This window comes from Clupea harengus, chromosome 24 (genome assembly GCF_900700415.2).
Source record: "Clupea harengus chromosome 24, Ch_v2.0.2, whole genome shotgun sequence".
NCBI lineage: Eukaryota > Metazoa > Chordata > Actinopteri > Clupeiformes > Clupeidae > Clupea > Clupea harengus.
Window position 1 is genome coordinate 10,275,733 of NC_045175.1, and position 18,479 is coordinate 10,294,211.

At 40.3% G+C, this 18,479-nt stretch overlaps 1 protein-coding gene across 1 annotated transcript; it reads right to left on the reverse strand.

Annotated features, from left to right (window-relative positions):
- Positions 1-671: 671 nt before the first annotated feature.
- Positions 672-13,471, reverse strand: LOC116219347 (B-cell receptor CD22-like). The gene is made up of 12 exons (XM_042703466.1): positions 13,428-13,471; positions 11,303-11,373; positions 10,188-10,532; positions 9,915-10,004; positions 9,673-9,779; positions 8,709-8,789; positions 8,491-8,535; positions 2,465-2,750; positions 2,083-2,325; positions 1,513-1,857; positions 1,149-1,403; positions 672-952 (listed from the first exon to the last, which is right to left on the reverse strand). The coding sequence occupies exons 2-12, from the start codon at positions 11,355-11,357 to the stop codon at positions 672-674; spliced, it is 2,133 nt and encodes a 710-aa protein (XP_042559400.1). The 5' UTR covers positions 11,358-11,373; positions 13,428-13,471.
- Between the last annotated feature and the right edge of the window lie 5,008 nt (positions 13,472-18,479).

Below are 18,479 nucleotides of genomic sequence, written 5' to 3' on the forward strand. Positions count from 1 at the left end.
TACGTACATAAATAGCCAATACCCATTGATTTTGAGATGCAAAGGTAAAAAGAGATCAGTTCCTTCTACCTGTGAAACAGCTGTGGTGTCTCCCGCTGTACCAATGGTGGTGCTTCTCACTTCTCTGGTTTGTGTCCTGAAGAGAGAGAGAGAGATAAAGAGAGAGAGAGACTAAAACTCTAAACCCCAATCCCCACTCTTTATTCTCTCAATAATGAACTGCAGCTCAAAGACAGGACAGCCTACTGCAAGGATTTATATGACTTATTGCAAGGACTTATAATCAGAACAACTCACGCTCTCTTGTAAACAACTCTAATCACAGCTCCAGATACTAGACCAGCCAACATTCCAATTACGCCTCCAACCACAGCAGTCCAGTAGGAAGGTATTTTGGGGTCTTTTTAGAGACAGAGTGCAACAACAAAGAGTTAAATACCAGTTTCATCAGACATGAAAATGGCCAGCAGTGGAGAGTTAAATGCCAGTTTTATCAGACATGAGGACTGGAAAACATTGGATGTGTTTGTCATTGCAATAAGTAGGTATGGTTTTAACTTTCACAAGAAAATGAACAAGAAAGTATAATAAGGTATGATTTTCACTTGGCAAAAACATTATGGTCTTAATACCGATTACTGAAGTAACTATTACTACTGCATGTCTTGATTTCAAAACTTACATGCTACACTGATCTGTACGACTGGAGATCTGTTCTGTCCAATCTCATTCCCAGCCTCACAGTAATAGAGTCCACTCTGCTCAGAGCTAATGCTTGCAAAGCTGATATTCTGACTCGATCCAACTGGTGAAGATTGATCTCTACTCTCCTTATACCAGGTGTAGGTCTGTGCTGGTGGGTTGGCATCACTGCTGCAGGTCAGAGTCACTGAATTCCCCTCCACTGGTTCAGCAGAAGGATGGACTGATGCTGAAGTGTTTCTCGGGCCATCTGTCAGAAACATTTCATTTCAGATTATAGCTTTTGATTTCTACGTACACAGAAGGCTGAACAGACAACACAAAGCTTTGCACTGTGAAAAACATTCAGTTAACTAATATGATTTTGTCTCCAGTGTTTTCTCAGGAATCTAGTTTAGTTACGTTAATTTTCATCACAAAAGACGTTATGAATCTCACATACTTACATCTGACACTGAGAATCCTTTCCGATGATCTTTGAACCTCATGTCCCGTAAGAGCACAGGAGTAACTGCCTGTATCTTCAATGCCGACTGATGGTATGTTCAGTGTGTTGCCGGCTGTGTGTGGACTACTAATAGCATGTAGGTTCTTGTACCAGATGTAGGTGGGGTTGTTACTCAGACTGCAGGTGGTGTTACAGGTTAATGTCACTCTGTCTCCCTCTGTGACAATTTCAGGATCCATCAGTATCTGCAGTGCTGGAAGAAATGGCAGTGTAATGATGGAAGAAATATTTATATAAACAGCAATATCATGATATACTCTACTACTATCAGCTATTATCATGCACCTGTAACTTATAATTACCTGTAACTGAGAGTTCAACATTTCCACCAGAATAATTCCCTCCTTCTCGATCAGTTCTAAGCCTAAAGCGAAAACTGTTTGAGTCTTGAGGGATCAGGTCTGTTATCCTCAGAGTGTGGTTATTTTTCTTCTTTTCATAATAATTCACTCGGCCATGATAATGTTCTTCCTGTATCAAATCCATAGGTTCTTGACCAGGTGTCCATGTTTCCCCGATAAACCATAATGCTTTTGTGATGGTGTTATCTTCAGGGTACGTGTAATAGCTGTGGAATTCCACCGAGGAGCCCTTCAAGGCACAGATGCTCTTTGGGGTGTACGTCACACTCCAGCAACTCAGAACACCTGAAACATGGACACAAACAACACTAGGGTTATTCTCTTGCAGAGGTTTTCCAAGGAAAATGATTTCATAGACATTATTAATCATGAACAAATACAGAAAAATTAATACTACTTTCTAAACGTTTATGGACATTTTTAAAGTGTATCTTCCTCTTTCTCCTCATGACTGCAGAATAATTAGTGGCAACAAAATTGCCAAAATGGCAAGATGTGACATTTACTTACACACAGACGGTGACGGGTGCCACTCATGTCCTCTTACAGCACAGGAGTAATAACCAGCATTTGTATTGCTAACTGAGGTTATGGACAGGGTGTTGCTGCTGGTTGGGTGTGGGTTAGTCAGAGGCTGTGAGTTCCTGTACCAGATGTAGGTGGGGTTGTTACTCAGACTGCAGGTGGTGATACAGGTCAGTGACACTTGATCGCCCTCTGACACTGTTTGTGGACTCACTGTTACCTCAAGATCTGAGAGCAAAGGAAATGAAGCATGACCGCCAAACAGCACACATACGTAAATGGCTACCACGAACAGGACACCTTAAAATTAGGATTTCATACAAATAAAATGCTTTTCCATATTAATTCGAATTTCTGCTTTACTTACTTGTCAGAGACAGGGAGACCTCAGAGCCTGAGAATTTCCCCTTTGGGTCATTAGTTAGGAACCTGAATCTGTATGTTTCTGCAGTGTCACTCTCTTTCAGATCCTTGACTCGTAGGGTACAGTTGTCCACTTTGTCACCAAGATATTCCACACGCCCCCGATATTTGGAATCCAGACTCAAGTTGTCTGTATTATGATGAGTGACCCGTTTGATGTACCAGTATGTTTCTCTGATTTCAAGATGGCTTGGATATGAGTAAGTGCAGAAAATGTCCAAATATGACCCCTTCACACCACACACATTGGTAGCAGAATAGGTCACCATGAATTGTTGTCCAAGAACACCTAGACACATATTAGAGAGAGATTTAAGCATTTCAGCTACTGGACTTTCAAAAATGCAAAGATCTGCTTTAGGATTCTGATTTGGCTGCAGTTGGTGAGCTGGGTTGAAGTGCATTGTGGGTATCTCTTGCTACACATTAAAGGAGCTCGTATCTTTGTAGAACATTACATTACACTAAATTCAGTGCTTTATTGTTCATACGCATATGCCTTACACAACATCAGCATTTTGTGAAAAGTCTGAAGAAATCTTGAAGTTGAAATGTTGCCATTGATGCACATTTTGTCAGTATCCTGAGACTCTGTTTACTTGTGGCCCTCTGCTGGCTGTTTTTTTTTTGTCCTGTTTTGCTTTTTGTTTGCTTTGTTTTAGCATTTTTGCCCCGCCCCTACCTCCTGTCTTTGTTCTGTTTCCCGCCAATTTTGACTCTTGCCTGTTTCCCGTCCTGATTTTATTACCCAGCTCTGTCTGTGCCTCTCTGTCAGATCGTCTCGTTTCATGTGTTCATTTAGTTCATGTGTTCATTCAGTTCATGTGTTCATTCAGTTCATGTGTTCATTCAGTTCATGTGTTCCCAGTTTGTTCTGACCACATCTTCTGCCTGTTTGTGAGGGTTTTTTCTGTTCCCTGTTTGCATTGTGTGCCTGCCTGATTCTTGTGGATTGCCTGCCTGTCTGTTTTTATTCTGGTTTGTTGCTAGTCATTTTTTCTGTTGAACTATTGCAAATAAGACTGTTCTTGTTTCCTGTATTTCGCCTGTACCTGTGAGTTATTATGTTTTTTGGGAGCTGGGGGGTATTCGTCGTAAGGGCTTAAGTTAAGTCGATCAATTGTCCTATTAGCCAGTTTGAATTACCGAGATGATTGAGAACTGGATATATCGGGTCGTCGACGGCTTATCCGCGGTCTAACCATGTTGTTAATTTGAACCAGACTAAATTTATCAGGGCAAGTGGTGCGTGCCCGTCCTACTTCAAAAGGGGGCAGGGTCGATCACCAAAACCATAATTTGTTTAACGGTGCAATGGCTTCTAAACTCAAAGAAAGAGCCTCTTTTTTTCTTCGCTGGCGAGCAGGAGATGATCAGGAACGCTTATGAAGAATACAAGACCATAATCATGGCAAAATCCAACACCGCCACCGCTGCGAGAGCAAGACAAGAAGCTCTGTATGGGGCTGTGTATGCGGTGATATCTATGTATATATACTTGTAGCAAGCGTGATCTGGTACAGTGGGTAATGCTGTCGATTAGTATTTGCAAGGTTGCTAGTTCTATTACCCTCTCCTCCAAAGTGTATTTTAACATTTTTCTTGTAAGTCGCTTTGAATAAAAGCATCTGTTAAATGACTAAATGTAAGTTTATTAATACGAAATTCAATAAATTGAAGCAGTGAAAAGAAATGGTGTGTATTTCTCTCTATTCTTATCATAAGTCCACCCTAATCATTTTCTACAATAATAATATGCTATGGTTTACTTATAACACTGTCATATATTTATGAGTGATTTGTTCTCCGCATCACCGACACTACAAACATGTAGCCTACTACTCGCAAAAAAGCGCAAAGTCAATGTTCAGCTGTGGTGTTTGCAATAATTGGCTCGAGAAGGTCTTGTAAATAAATTATTCCTTGTCGTCTGAATCTGTACTGTCATACAAGAACTCATCATGATGGAATAATGGATCTTGGCGATCACGAAGAACTCTATCACTATGAAGCGCCAATCTAACTAATATCGCTCCTTGGTCAATGGGATCTCTCCTTTTTCCGGGGGTGTTTCAATCTTATCCAGCTTCCCTTAAATTAGCCTGTGCTGGAGCAGGTTGTACTAATTGATGTTTTCCTATGGTGATTTATCCAAAGTTCCTTCCACGAACTGAAAGGAGGGACTTATATTATCTCACCCTGAAAATGATCCTGGTAACTCGCTCGACGAATAGGGCCCTGTTCCTGGCAGCCTACAAATAAACTCTACAAAGAAATCTGCGCTTGGGCCTGGTCTCTTTTACACACAGACATGACACATTGGAAACTAATTTAGACAAGAGAATCCCCACAAGACCCACCCCTAGGTAAATATGAATATAAATGAAGTTCTGAATTACCTGATAACATGCAAAAGACTGTAGCGAGAACTACAGGGCCTTTTGTGAATGACATGGCTGCATCAACGTGCCTATGAAAAAGACAAACCATGTCACTTTGGAAACAGTAATGAATGTAAATATGATTTAATTGTTAAACAAACATTAAAATATACTGTAAGTTCTTGTCAATTGACAAAATACTGTCAATTGTTTCAAATCATGCAGTTCACCCTACTTTGAAAGTCAGCAACATAGTTACTGAAAAGGGAACTCATACTTAAAGTTCAAGTTCAAGTGTACTCACAGGTTCTCTCTAAGATGCCTGTTATTTGCAGATGTACAGTCGACCTGCTGATAAGATACAGAGTGCACCACAAGCGCAAATTGTTTTAAATGCGGTTAATAGACAGACACTTATTGCACTACCATACTTCCCTTTTCTTAAGAGTAAGGACATTAGCCGTACCAATTAGCCATAGCCATGAACATTTGATTCACACAGACACACACATTTTAAACAAATAGCACAGTCTTCTTATCTTACAAGTCTTTTGAACCTAACCATTTCATGTTAGCATTTTCAACATGACATATAATATCACAGAACCATATAGAGTAACACTGATTAATATTAATATAATATGTTGTTCTCAAAATCAGACACAATTATATTCCCATCCTGCCTGATACTGCTGTATGAAAATGTCAAGATCAACATATATAGACGTGTCAGCATTTCAGGTTGAACTAAGGTACTTACTGTATCTTAAAAGTAAAGTAAAGATCAAGAGTAGGAGTGACTATAGAAACGATCACATCCAATTTTCTTTTCAAATTGGAGGGTTTTGAAAGATACCTGGTACAAAGGTGAAATATTTTACTTACTTGTTTTTGCTGAGAGGGAGAAAGAGGTGGCCTGGGTGTAAGGGAACTTCTATTCAAAAGTAAATGTCACTAGTAAATGTTTAAATGTGTGCGTGTGTATTTTAAGTGGAGGTAGGAGGAGCTGGTAATGCTGATGCAGACACTTCTGTACTTCTGTTTATCCTCTGTGCGAAAAAAAGGGCCAGACTCAACATCAACAGTTTGTAAGGAGAGTTCAATGTTTGGAGAAAACTGCCCACAAGACCCACTCCTATGTAAATATGAATATAAATACACTGCTTAATTACCTGATAACAGGCAAAAGACTGTAGTGAGAATTACAGGGCCTTTTCCGACTGACATGGCTGTCCCTGAAAAAAAAAAGAAAGTCACTTAAAAGGGAACTCATACTTACAGAGAAAGGTCAAGTTCAGGTTCCCTCTGAGATGCCTGTTATTTGGAGATGTACAGTCGACCTGCTGATAAGATCACAGAGCACACCACAATACTTCTCTTTTTTAATGACATTAAAAAAAGAGAAGTATTTTTTAAAGACATTGGCCGGACATGAACATTTGGTTCACAGACACACATTTCAAACACATCACAGTCTTACAAGTCTATAGAACATATCAATTTTATGTTGTCATTTTCAACATGACATAGAAGTTCACATAAACATATAGAGTAACACTTATTCAAATTATTATCATATTTTTTTTCTCAAAATCAGACATAATTACATCCCCATCTTGTTTGTCACTGCTCTATGAGAATTTCTAGATCAACAGGTAAAGAGACATTTCAGCAATTCAGGTTGAGCTCAGGTACTAACTGTATCTTAGAAGTAGTGTAAAGATCAAGAGTAGGAGAGGCTATAGAAACGATCACATCCATTTTTTTTCCCGAATAGGAGGCTTTTAAAAGATGATATCTGCTAAAAAGGTAAAATATTGTACTTATTTGTGTTTGTTGAGAAGGAGAGACAGCTGACCTTGGTGTTTTGGGAACTTCTCAGCTAATGGTAAATGTTTAAATGTGTGCGTATATATGTTTAGTGGAGGTAGGAGGAGCTCCTAATGCTGATGCAGACACTTCTGTACTTCTGTTTTTCCTCTGTGGTCAGTTTGAACTGAGGCCTAGAGGCTTTTTACTGGGGATGAGTATCATGCTACACTCCAATGACATCACTCTCCAGACTCACCAGCTTCCTCCTTACTAGGTGTATCTGGGTAGCTGGGATTATTTTAATCCTTTAAATCCCAAATACACTTCTTCATGCGTGTACAAACTCAGAATGAACTTCCTGCCAGGCTATTGTCTCGGAGAGTGTTGTTGCCTTTGTATCTGAGCAAGAGATGATGGTGAAGAGAAAATGGCCATTTGATGTCCATTACCTGGAAACTGCTAGAATGGTGTGATGTGAGCTTTCCTCCGTCTAGCTGCAGCCTCTGCTCCATTGACTTCAGGAGCAGGTGTAATTTCACTGTTGAGCCAACATATCAACAGTCTTTCCCCACAGTTGCAGACAGTACAATTAACTCAATTCGTTTCTTTCTTTTTCTTTTCTCTTTTTTGAATCTATCAGAATGTCATCCTTGCTAGTAGAAGGAAAACACATTCTCAGCAAAAGACCATTCATGACCTTTTGTTCCTGTCTCCCTCACTGCCATCCATGACTAAAGCTGTCTTTCCCAAAAGGTGTTGTTATGTGACATGTGACTATTGTAATTAGAAGAGAGAGAGAGAGTGTGTGTTCAAATAGAAATGTTTATAGCACAACAATGCCTCAAGAAAGCGCAGTATTTAATCATTTGAATTCACACCAAACACACAACTGTATAACATTCAGCATGAAGAGGAATGTCTTACATTGATCTTCAACGACAACCTCAAATAAATGAAAAATAACGTTAAGATGAATCTCAAATTGACAGTGATGATATATTGTAATGATGCATTCTAATACAAGTGCGTCTATGATTTATATGAATTTAATGAAAAATAGTAAAATACTGATGCTAAGATAAAAAAAACTGATACATTTATTCATTGTAAAGCAGTCTTGTAACATTAATTAAAGTAAAAGTAAAAGGCACGGAGTACTGCAACAGCACTGACTAAAAGTCTTGTAACATTAGGAATGGACAAAGGCTAACTCAAAGTCTTGTAACATTAGGAATGGACAAAGGCTAACTAAAAGTGTGTAACATTAGGAATGGACAAAGGCTAACTAAAAGAAATCTGTATATTGTGCCTCTGCCTCTTTTTTTGTTTGCATATTTACATATGAGGCTAATATGATGCAAAAAGAAAGACATATTTAACAAAAAAAAACATGTGGAAACACCAAGCCTCTACCTATGTGCACACTGTATACCCTCTAAGTTTGATATCACTCAGATATTATCTTCACAGTAATGTAGTACTGTCAACCAGACAATATTTACTTTTAAGTTGACTTTTATAGAGGATCTGAACATGTAAAAAGATTTGTATATATTTGTATATATGACTCAAAGTAGGATAATTGTGAATGTAAATGTATGTACGTCTCTACACAAAATAACAAAATATACAAACAACACATTTTTCAAGAGGCTTTGCCTTGATTAATTTACAAATCCTGTACTGTCTCTGTCTGAGATGAGTCTCTCTCTTCTCTCTTCTCTCTTCTCTCTTCTCTCTTCTCTTAGTTCTCGTAGTCTGAAGCCTCAAGTGGGACCTGTGTGGTGGAGGATGTGACGCCGTCAGCAGAGATCTTCACATTCTGAGAACAACACACATGAAGAAGAAATTAATACAATCATTTATTAAGAAATCAACACACACGCACACGCACACGCACACGCACACGCACACGCACACGCACAAATCATTCAGAAAATCCTTCTCTAATGAACAGTGAATGTGAATAGTCAGTATTAAAGTACATTGTCTTACAGCCAGAGTGTCATATTCAGGTGATCTGGTGGTGAGGTTGAGACCTGTGTATGTGTCATCATCAGGACTAGACTGGACAGCCTGTTAAAATATGGACATACATGGTTTAATAAATGATCAAATAAACACATTAAGACAAAGACCTGACAATGATAGGACAGTGGTTTTACCTTGATAAGAGAAAATACATGACTTGTAGATGGGTGCTATTTGACATCACCATGTCTATAATGCTATTTTCTTTCCATGGAATTGGCCACATTTGAGAAGGATGAACTTACAGTCAGAGTGTTACAGTCTAACTGCACTCTGTTTGAACACACAGCAACAATAAAGTGTTGTTTCTATGAGCGGAGTGAATGCTTCTCTTAGCATTCATCACACTATGTATTATTATATATATATATATACATATCAACCTCATGTTTCAGCACACACTGATCAATAACATTAACAAAGAATTAACAAAACACAGCATTATTATTAATTACAATAACCACAACATTGTATTTCATAGTCTCAAATGCCTTCACTTCTTTTAAAAGATTTAAGTGATTTTCCTAATACATAAATAGCCAATAACCATTGATTTTATAGACGGGAAGGAAACAACAGATCAATTCCTTCTACCTGTGAACCAGCTGTGGTGTCTCCCACTGTACCAATGGTGGTGCTTCTCACTTCTCCAGTGTGTGTCCTGAAGAGAGAGAGAGATGTGATTAAAACTCTTAACCCCAATCCCCACTCTTTGTTCTCTCAATAATTAACTGCAGCTCAAAGACAGGACAACCTACAGGACAACCTACTGCGAGGACTTATATGACTTACATTACATAATGCAAGGACTATGTGTGTACTGATATGGGGCAGATGGAAATTCTGATGCACATTATTGTTTTCTCTAATCAGAGATTGCTGTGGTGATTCACAGTAATCTGATGATGTTCTGATATTATCATCTGACGTATTGCTCTGTCTCTCGCCTCCAGCAGGCAATGACCACCAGTAGGAGGGCTGCAGCCAAGATGGCCCCCAAAGCAGGATACAGTTTTATTCTGTGCAAGACAGGACCTGAAGAGAGACATTTACAAATGCTGTGTATTATTGTCTATGCCATATATACACACCTCTGTATAATATATCAGAAGAAATGCAGGGAAGAAAATTAATGTTTTTTGATGTTGCCAAGTAATGTAATGTTTGTACTGTTGTTACTCAGACTGCAGGTGGTGTTACAGGTCAGTGACACTTGATCGCCCTCTGACACTGTTTCTGGACTCACTGTTACCGGAAGATCTGAGAGCAAAATAAATCAAGTATGATTGCCATGCTTCAAACAGCATACATACATAGAAGAAATATATCTAAATGTCCATTACAAAGAGTGGTGTGTCAATGAACAGGACACGTTAAACTTAGTTAAGTATTTATACAAATGAAATGCTTTTACATATTAATTTGAATTCCTGCTTTACTTACTTGTCAGAGACAGAGTGACCTCAGATCCAGAGAATTTCCCCCCTGGGTCATTAGTTTTGAAACTGAATCTGTATTTTTCTGCAGTGTCACTCTCTTTCAGATCCTTGATTCGTAGGGTACAGTTGTCCACATTGTCACCGAGATATTCCACACGGCCCTGATATTTGGAATCCAGACTCAAGTCGTCTGCTTTACCACCAGTAACCCGTTTGATGTACCAGAATGTTTCTCTGATTTCAAGATGGCTTGGATATGAGTAAGTGCAGAAAATGTCTACAAATGACCCCTTCACACCACAGACATCCGTAGAGGAATAGGTCACCATCCAGTCCTGACCAAGAACACCTAGACACATATTAGAGAGAGGTTTAAACATTTCAGCTACTGGACCTTTCACAAATGCAAAGATCTGCCTCAGGATTCTGATGCTGAGTTTGGTTGAAGTACATGGTGGGTATCTCTTACTGCATTCATTACTTTGTAGACCATTACATTACACTAAGTTATAAGTTCATTGTTTTCTTATTCATGCGTGGCCTCAAGCAACATCAGCATTTTGGGAAGAGTCTCACAGTCTGGAGAAAACTTTTGTTATTGATGCACGTTGTGTCAGCATCCTGAGACTCTGTTTACTTGTGGCCCTCTGCTGGCCGTTTTGTGTTTTGTCCTTGCGTGCTTTCGTTTTTTTTTGGTTTACCATGGGGTTGTTGCCCCGCCCCTAAATCCTGCCTTTGTTCTGTTTCTCGCCAATTTTTACTCTTGCCTGTTTCTCATCGTGGTTTTATTACTCAGACTACTTATACACTGCTCTGTCTGTCCATCTCTGTCAGATATTCTAGGTTCATTCATATGTTCTGGTCTGTTGCTTGATGAGTTTTCTGTTGAACTATTTGCAAAACAGACTGTACTTGTTTCCTGTTTTTCCCCCATACCTGCGAGTTATTATTGTTTTTTGGGAGCTGTTCCTTGCAGCCTACAAAAAACTGTACAAAGAAATCTTGGGCCCGGTCTCTTTTTGAACACACATGTGACACGTTGGAAACTAATTTAGACAAGAGAATGCACACAAGACCAACCCCTCAGATCATATGAATATAAAGGCAGTGCTGAATTACCTGATACAATGCAAAAGACTGCAGTGAAAATTACAGGGCCTTTTGCAAAAGACATGGCTGCGTCAACACGCCTATAAAAAAGACAAGGCATGTCACTTTGAAAACAGTGATGAATATGATTTCATGTTAGCTGGGACTGAAACAGAACCTTGTGTTCAACAAAAACAATCAACAGTTTGCTTAACCCTTGTATGGTATTCATTTTTTTGTTACTCAGAAGGTGTTGTGGGTCTGGTGGACCCGCTCGATTTTTGGGTGTTTAATTCAACACAATCAAACAATTTTATGGTAAAATACTCAACAGATATTTACTTCAGTCCAATTAGAAGCAATATGAACAGCAAATATGGTTAATATTTGCCCTTTAACTTTGTTATATCACATTTATGAATTTAAGTGCTACCCGTTATTTTTTAAATTTTTTTTTTACAAAATCAAGAAAATCAATTATAATCAAGATATCAGTGGACAAAATTCAACACATTTACAAATGAAGCAAGGTTTTCCATAACTATCGGATTTTTGTGAGTTTCATTTTAAATCAGGTCAGTTTACATAGCACAACATGGGTGGATGGGGCACCAGCACTGTCCTCCTGAATCCTCCTAATAGTAGCTGCAGAGGCTGAGGTTCTTGGAACATGTTGTCTTCTCAGGATTTAAGGTTTCACCAGTGGCTTTCCCAGTTCCTCGAGAAAAAGGCTAATCCTCTGGAGCTTCCCTCTCTTCCACTCCGGGTTCAGTGCCATCCAGGTGACAAAGGCGTTGTATGCCATGATGTCCAATATGGTAAATAAAATCGCCAGTGGCCAGCGTAGGGTCCTCCTTTTACAGCTGTAGGCAGACACCAGCTTGTCTATGTTGTCCACCCCTATCACATTCTTGTGTTTCTTTGGCACATAGGATACCAGGGACGTGTCAGCCGTGTACACAAACTTGGAAGAGTTGACAGGCCTGTTCTTTGTAGGCAGCAGTTGGGGTGGGAGCTCAGACCTGTTTTTTCTTATCTTTCCCACCATGGTCAGCTCCTGTCCCAGCTTGTACGATGTAAAATAAATAGCATGTGATGTTGTGTCCACTGAATCCCTGAGCGGTGTCCAGGACAACTCTCATTCCTTGATTTTTCTCAGGGCGTCCTCATCAGGTTACCCTATGTAGCCTTGTAAGTTCCAAGCATATGAGGAAGTCGCATCACAGGCAGCCCAGATCATAATACCATATTTTGCAAGTTTAAATGGTATATAACGTCTAAAGGGGCAGCGGCCCCTAAATGGAATCAGCGGCAGGGGCGGAAACACAAAACTCTTACTCACACTTACTCACACACACTCTCAAACACACACACATACTTAGCCTACATACACACAAGGCCCACATACACACAAACACACATAAGCGTGTGCGCACACACACAAACACACACACTTACAGCAGGCCCACTCACATACACGTGCGCGCAAACACACACACGCATACAACACACACACACACACACACACACACACACACACACACACACACACACACACACACACTTACAGCAGACCCAGACAGGAGGAGAACAGACTTTAGGTACACAGGACCTACAATTTCCACACTTTTATTTGCCCGGGTCCAGTGGACCCGAACACCCTGTATGTAATATAAATGTGTAGGGGGGGGTTACGGTGTGCGGTCAATGAAAATTTGGTCTGATATATGTTCTTCGCAGAGAATGAGCCAAAGCCAATGAGTCTGAGTTTGAAAAAATAATGAATCATATAATTTTTGTTAGGATAAAAAATGAAAACGGGTCCCACAGACCCGAATACCATACAAGGGTTAAGTTTAACATTAAAGTAGTAGTAGTTCTCCAACGCGGTAAAGCTAAATTGCAAACCTGCTACATAAATAGGGTAGCTTTTTTGTTGTTGAATCAACATACTTCAATGCGACTCTGAGGTCCTGAGGTAACTTGAGTGAATTTTCACCTAACAGGCTAAAGAAACATGAAAGTAGAAGTTCCTGTCAATTGACAAAATACTGGAAATTATTTCAAATTATACTATTCACCCTAAACTGAAAGTCAAAGTCACTGAAGAGGGAACCCATACTTAAAGTGAAAGTGAAAGTTCAAGTGTACTCACAGATTCCCTTTGAGATGCCTGTTATTTGCAGATATACAGTCGACCTGCTGATAAGTGTTTTAAATGTAGTTACTAAACAGAGAGAAACATGCTGACCCTAAATGCACCGCAATACTTCTCTTTGTTTAATGAGTAAGGACATTGACCAGACATGAACATTTGGTTCAAAAAGACACAACGCAACGCAGTCTGTTCACAGAACCATGAAGAGTAACACTTATTAAATCATATTTTGTTCTCAAAATCAGACACAATTGCATTCCCATCTTGTTTGTCACTGGCATATGTATAGACATTTCAGCAATTCAGGTTGAGCTCAGGTAATAACTGTCGCTTTGACGTAGAGTAAAGATCAAGAGAAGGAGTGGCTATAGAAACAACCACATCCAATTTTGTTTTGAATTGGTGGGTTTTAAAGAGGATATCTGCTTAAAAAGATCAAATATTGTACTTACTTGTGTTTGCAGAGAAGGAGAGAGAGCTGCTGTGCGTGTATGGGAACTTCTCTGCTACTGGTATATTTTTAAATGTGTGCGTGTGTAGGAGGAGCTGGTAATGCTGATGCAGAGATTTTGGTACTTCTGTTTTTCTATGGTCAGTTTGAACTGAAGCCTAGAGGCTTTTTACGTTGTTCAAGTTGTGTAAGTGATGATGGTGCAGAGATAATAGTTACGCCATGCTCACTTCCTGGAAGCCGCTAGAATGCGTGATGGGGGTTGGTGATCTTTTCTCCGTCTATCAGCAGCTTCTGCTCCATTTACTTTAGTAGTCTCCTCACTATGGAGACTTCCTCTCCAAACCCAAATATCATAGATAATCTGTAGGTTAGATGTGTGGGTCAAAAGGTCACCTAGGGGTTAAAAAGCATCTGCACATACATACATACCTATGTATCCTAATATGTAACTTAATCAATATTTTCCTCCACCCCTGATGTATAATTGAGTCTCTTTACCCTCCAGTTGTCATAGCAATGTTTAACTGTTTCACACCACACTGTTCCCCACTGACAAACAGGAAGTAGCTCATGTCAGCCTCTGTGGCCTGCTCTCTATATTTAGCTGTTATCTCAGTGTGAACCAAACTCAACGCAACTCATCTGCAGCCCTAAACAGAGTCCACTAAAGCTCTATTCATACTGTTGTCAACACTTATATGTACATGTCTAGATACTCTCTCTGAATCACGTGGTCATGGCATAATAAACAAGGGTCACTTCATGCTGTGCCTCAGACATGCCCCCATTCCCCTCTATGATTGTCACGGAACGAACCGACAGAGTTTATTGCAAACGGAGATGCCAGGAACAGACAAGACAGACCACAGGTTGTAGAAACACAGATGACGAGAAAATAGATCCTCTTGCACGCAGGCAAAACCCACAGAGGGGCGCAGGCTTGAAGCACTGGAGGGAACTCTTACTCTTGAACTTAACTAAACTATCTAACTCAATGCCGCAGCGGAGACGGGACCGCAACGGCGGCTGCAGAGTGGACAGTGGCAGCGGGAGAGGCTGAGTGATCTGGGACGGAGACAGCGGTCGCCGCGCTGTCCGGGACAGCGACAGCTGCGTGCTCAGCAGAGGCGGCGGATGCTGCCGGCTTGTGATGGGCAAATGAAGCTTTGGTGAAGCATTGAACCATTTCGGCACATTGTTTCAAAAATCGGTTCATTACTTGAAGCTTCAGTAACAGTGACCTCTCCTGGTCATGTGCCAAGGCTGCAACTAAATTAGCCCAGCTAGACAGTGGCACGAGGCTTTAAAACAATGACAAACTAGTGTGCACGCACCAAATCCCCCAGACACTGAGTGAAGGGACTGAGAGGTATAAGTAGGGACAGTAACAGGTGTGGGTGATTGGTAAACAGGTGTGGGTGATTAGTAAGTAGGTGAGTGTGAACGCGGTGCAGGTGAGCAGTGAGTGATGCTAATGACTTGCAGCTGCGAGTGAGTGCAAAAGGGGGCGTGGCCAGAGCGGAGCTCAGCAGAAACGTGACAATGATGAGCTGTCCATGGGCCTGGGGGGGTATTCGTCGTAGCTCGCTAAGCGGTTTAGCGAGCTAATTTTCAGGCTAAGATAAAAAACGCCCCTCTTTTTGATTCGTGGAAGCAACTTTTGATAAATCACCATAGTAACATATCGATTAGCACTAACCTGCTCCAGCGCAGGCTAACTTAAGTGTAGCTGGATAAGCTTGCCACACCCCCGGAAAAAGGAGGGATCCCATTGACCAAGGACTGATATTAGATAGTTAAATTAGCGGAGGGAGAGAGTTCTTTGCGATCGCCAAGATCCATTATTCTTGTATGAGCGCTACCGATTCAGCCGACAAGGAATCATTCATTTACAAGACCTTCTCGAGTCATTTATTGCAAACACCACAGTCGAACACTGACTGTCTTGCGCTTTTTTGCGAGTGGTACATTTTTGTAATGTCAGTGATGCGGAGAACAAAGCACTCATAATTATATGAGTGTTATTAGTACACCATAGCATACCATTATTGTAGAAAATGATTAAGGTGGACTCATGATAAGAATAGAGAGAACAGACAATTTATTTTCACTGCTTCAATTTATTGCATTTGTTATTAATACATTTAGTCATTTAACAGATGCTTTTATTCAAAGCGACTTACAAGGAAATGTAAAACTACATCGAGGAAGGAGGTGAGGGGATACGAACTAGCAACCATGCAGTTTCAAACCGGTAGAAGAATCCTCTGTACCAGTTCACACTTGCTGTCAGGTATCCTTACATAGATATCACCCTATAAACATCCCAACACACCTTGATCTCACAGCAGTGGGGGTGTTGAATTTTGCCATGATTATGGTCTTGTATTCTTCATAAGCGTTCATGTTCATCTCCTGCTCGCCAGCGGAGAAAAAAAGAGCCCGTTCGTCGTAGGGTTGAAGCTAAGTTAATCAATTGGCCTTTTAGCCCGTTAAGATTAGCGAGCTGATTGAGAACAGCAAATATCGGTTTGTTAACGGCTGATCCGCATCCAAATCAAAGAAAATTGCTCTTTTTTTCTCTGCTGGCGAGCAGGAGATGAATAACAGACGGCAAATGTCAACTGGTACAGAGGATCCCTCTACCGGTTCGAAACTACAATAATGATATGCTATAGTGTACTAATAACGCTCATATAATTATGAGTGCTTTGTTCTCCGCATCACCGACACTACAAAAATGTAATAAATGACTTCTGACTGTATGCAAATCATATGAAATGATACATACATACTGTACATGTATATTCGACACTCTGGCTGTAAGACATCATGACAAAGTGCTACTGGGTCATGACATAGCAAGAAAACCTGAGGAAACGGCCCATTTCACCAGGATAAACAAGTCCACATGTTGGGTTGTATTCATACCGACTGAGGAGCTACAAGATGTCGCTACGCATCTCTGCTGCTGAGGCTTCACACCAGATCCAGGAGGAACTTGTTGTGGAGAGTAAGGAGGACAACCACTCCTCGGATGAAAATGGTGAAGACAGTGAGGACACTTTGAGCTTCGTCCTGACCCCGCTGAGGATATTTGTGATGAGTAAATTATATTCATTTGACCAGCCCTTGTAATTAATTTTTTGCTCTGAGTTGAGTGACTACTGTCAACTCTGCACGGCGATTTTAAATCATATCAATCCATTTATGTCACTAAGACTATTATACAGTAAAATACATATCATATCATGCAGTTCTATAAGTTGGATTAATTATACGTCTGTTGTCGATGTTTGGTGTTTGTTGTCTACGCAAAAATCAGTATAACATAGGCCTACATGGTGGCTATATTGCAGCCAGTGATGTGTAATGATATGTAAAGAACGCCAGCCATGTTCACAAGCCAGTTTTTGGGGTTGAGCTCAACACCGATGGTGGGAAGAAACCCCTTGGAAGTGCAAAGTGAAGGAACCGGCATTTGAGATTCATAGTTAATAAGGATATGCCATAGTCAATAATTCAATGTACTGTATCTTATACGTAGTTGTAATTGTTATTTTTATTTGGACTTAAGTTAGAATGTAATCATTTCTGGTTACAGAAGAGTTTATCCTGAGGGAGTGTATTGAAAGTGTCAGCAAATGGCTCAGAGACTTGTATCTCCAAGACCTCATGAATACTGAGGGTGACGCCCCTGGTTCTCAGAGAGCATTTAACAAGCAAGCCTTCAATGGATAATCAGATATGGCTTAGGTGAAGCTCTGTGAGTGAATGGAACTTCAGGCGCTGTCTCACAATGGTGGCCGCAATTGTTTCAAGATTAAAACCTGTTTCATTGACTGACCAAAATCCAAGACTGGGTCTCATAATATATGGTATAAAATGAAATACTATTCAAAGCATGCAATGTCTACCTTTGCCATTGACAGAGAAACTGTTTTGATGCATGGCATCCTGCTGTGGACTGATCTGTAAACTATCGAGTAGCCTACAGCTGAAGAAGCCATATTTGTATACCCTTTGGGACTTTCAAAACTGATGGTTGTGGGGGACAGAGAGCTACAATGGCATTCCAGGGCCATTATCTATTGGCCATTGTCTTGAAGGGCCATAAGCAGTGGCAATGGGGAGGGGCAATCGCAGTTTTTTTTTACTACATTCCTTTTACACTCACGTTATTATTGCGAGCTTTTCTAGAATAGAACCAACTATGGCACTTTTGCATTAACATTTTTAGTTTAGAAACTGTATATATAGAAATATACAAATACATCAAGGCTCTGGAGTGTTTTAATACTGACTATTCACATTAACTGTTCATCATAGAAGGACTTTATAAATTATCTGTGTGTGTGTGTGTGTGAGTTGATGTCATTTTAGTATGTTCTGTTCATTTCTTCTTCACGAGTGCTGTTCTCAGAATGTGATGACATACTCCACCACACAGGTTCCGCTTGTGGCTTCAGACTACGAGAACTAAGAGAAAGGCCAACGTGTATCCTTCAGTTGGTCAAAAGTCCTACCTCGCTCCTCCGACACCCTGTTCAATAGATGCAAGAGAGTGCTTACCTAGAGAGAGAGAGAGAAGGAGA

What these genes read in the sequence shown, in the direction of transcription:
- LOC116219347 (XM_042703466.1), bottom strand. Translation starts at nt 11,357, where the DNA reads ATGTCTTTTGCAAAAGGCCCTGTAATTTTCACTGCAGTCTTTTGCATT. An exon ending in GCACCCGTCACCGTCTGTGT is followed by an intron (nt 1,858 to 2,082) that starts GTAAGTAAATGT and finishes TCCATGTTTCAG; the next exon opens with GTGTTCTGAGTTGCTGGAGT. An exon ending in AAGGATTCTCAGTGTCAGAT is followed by an intron (nt 953 to 1,148) that starts GTAAGTATGTGA and finishes TGTTTCTGACAG; the next exon opens with ATGGCCCGAGAAACACTTCA.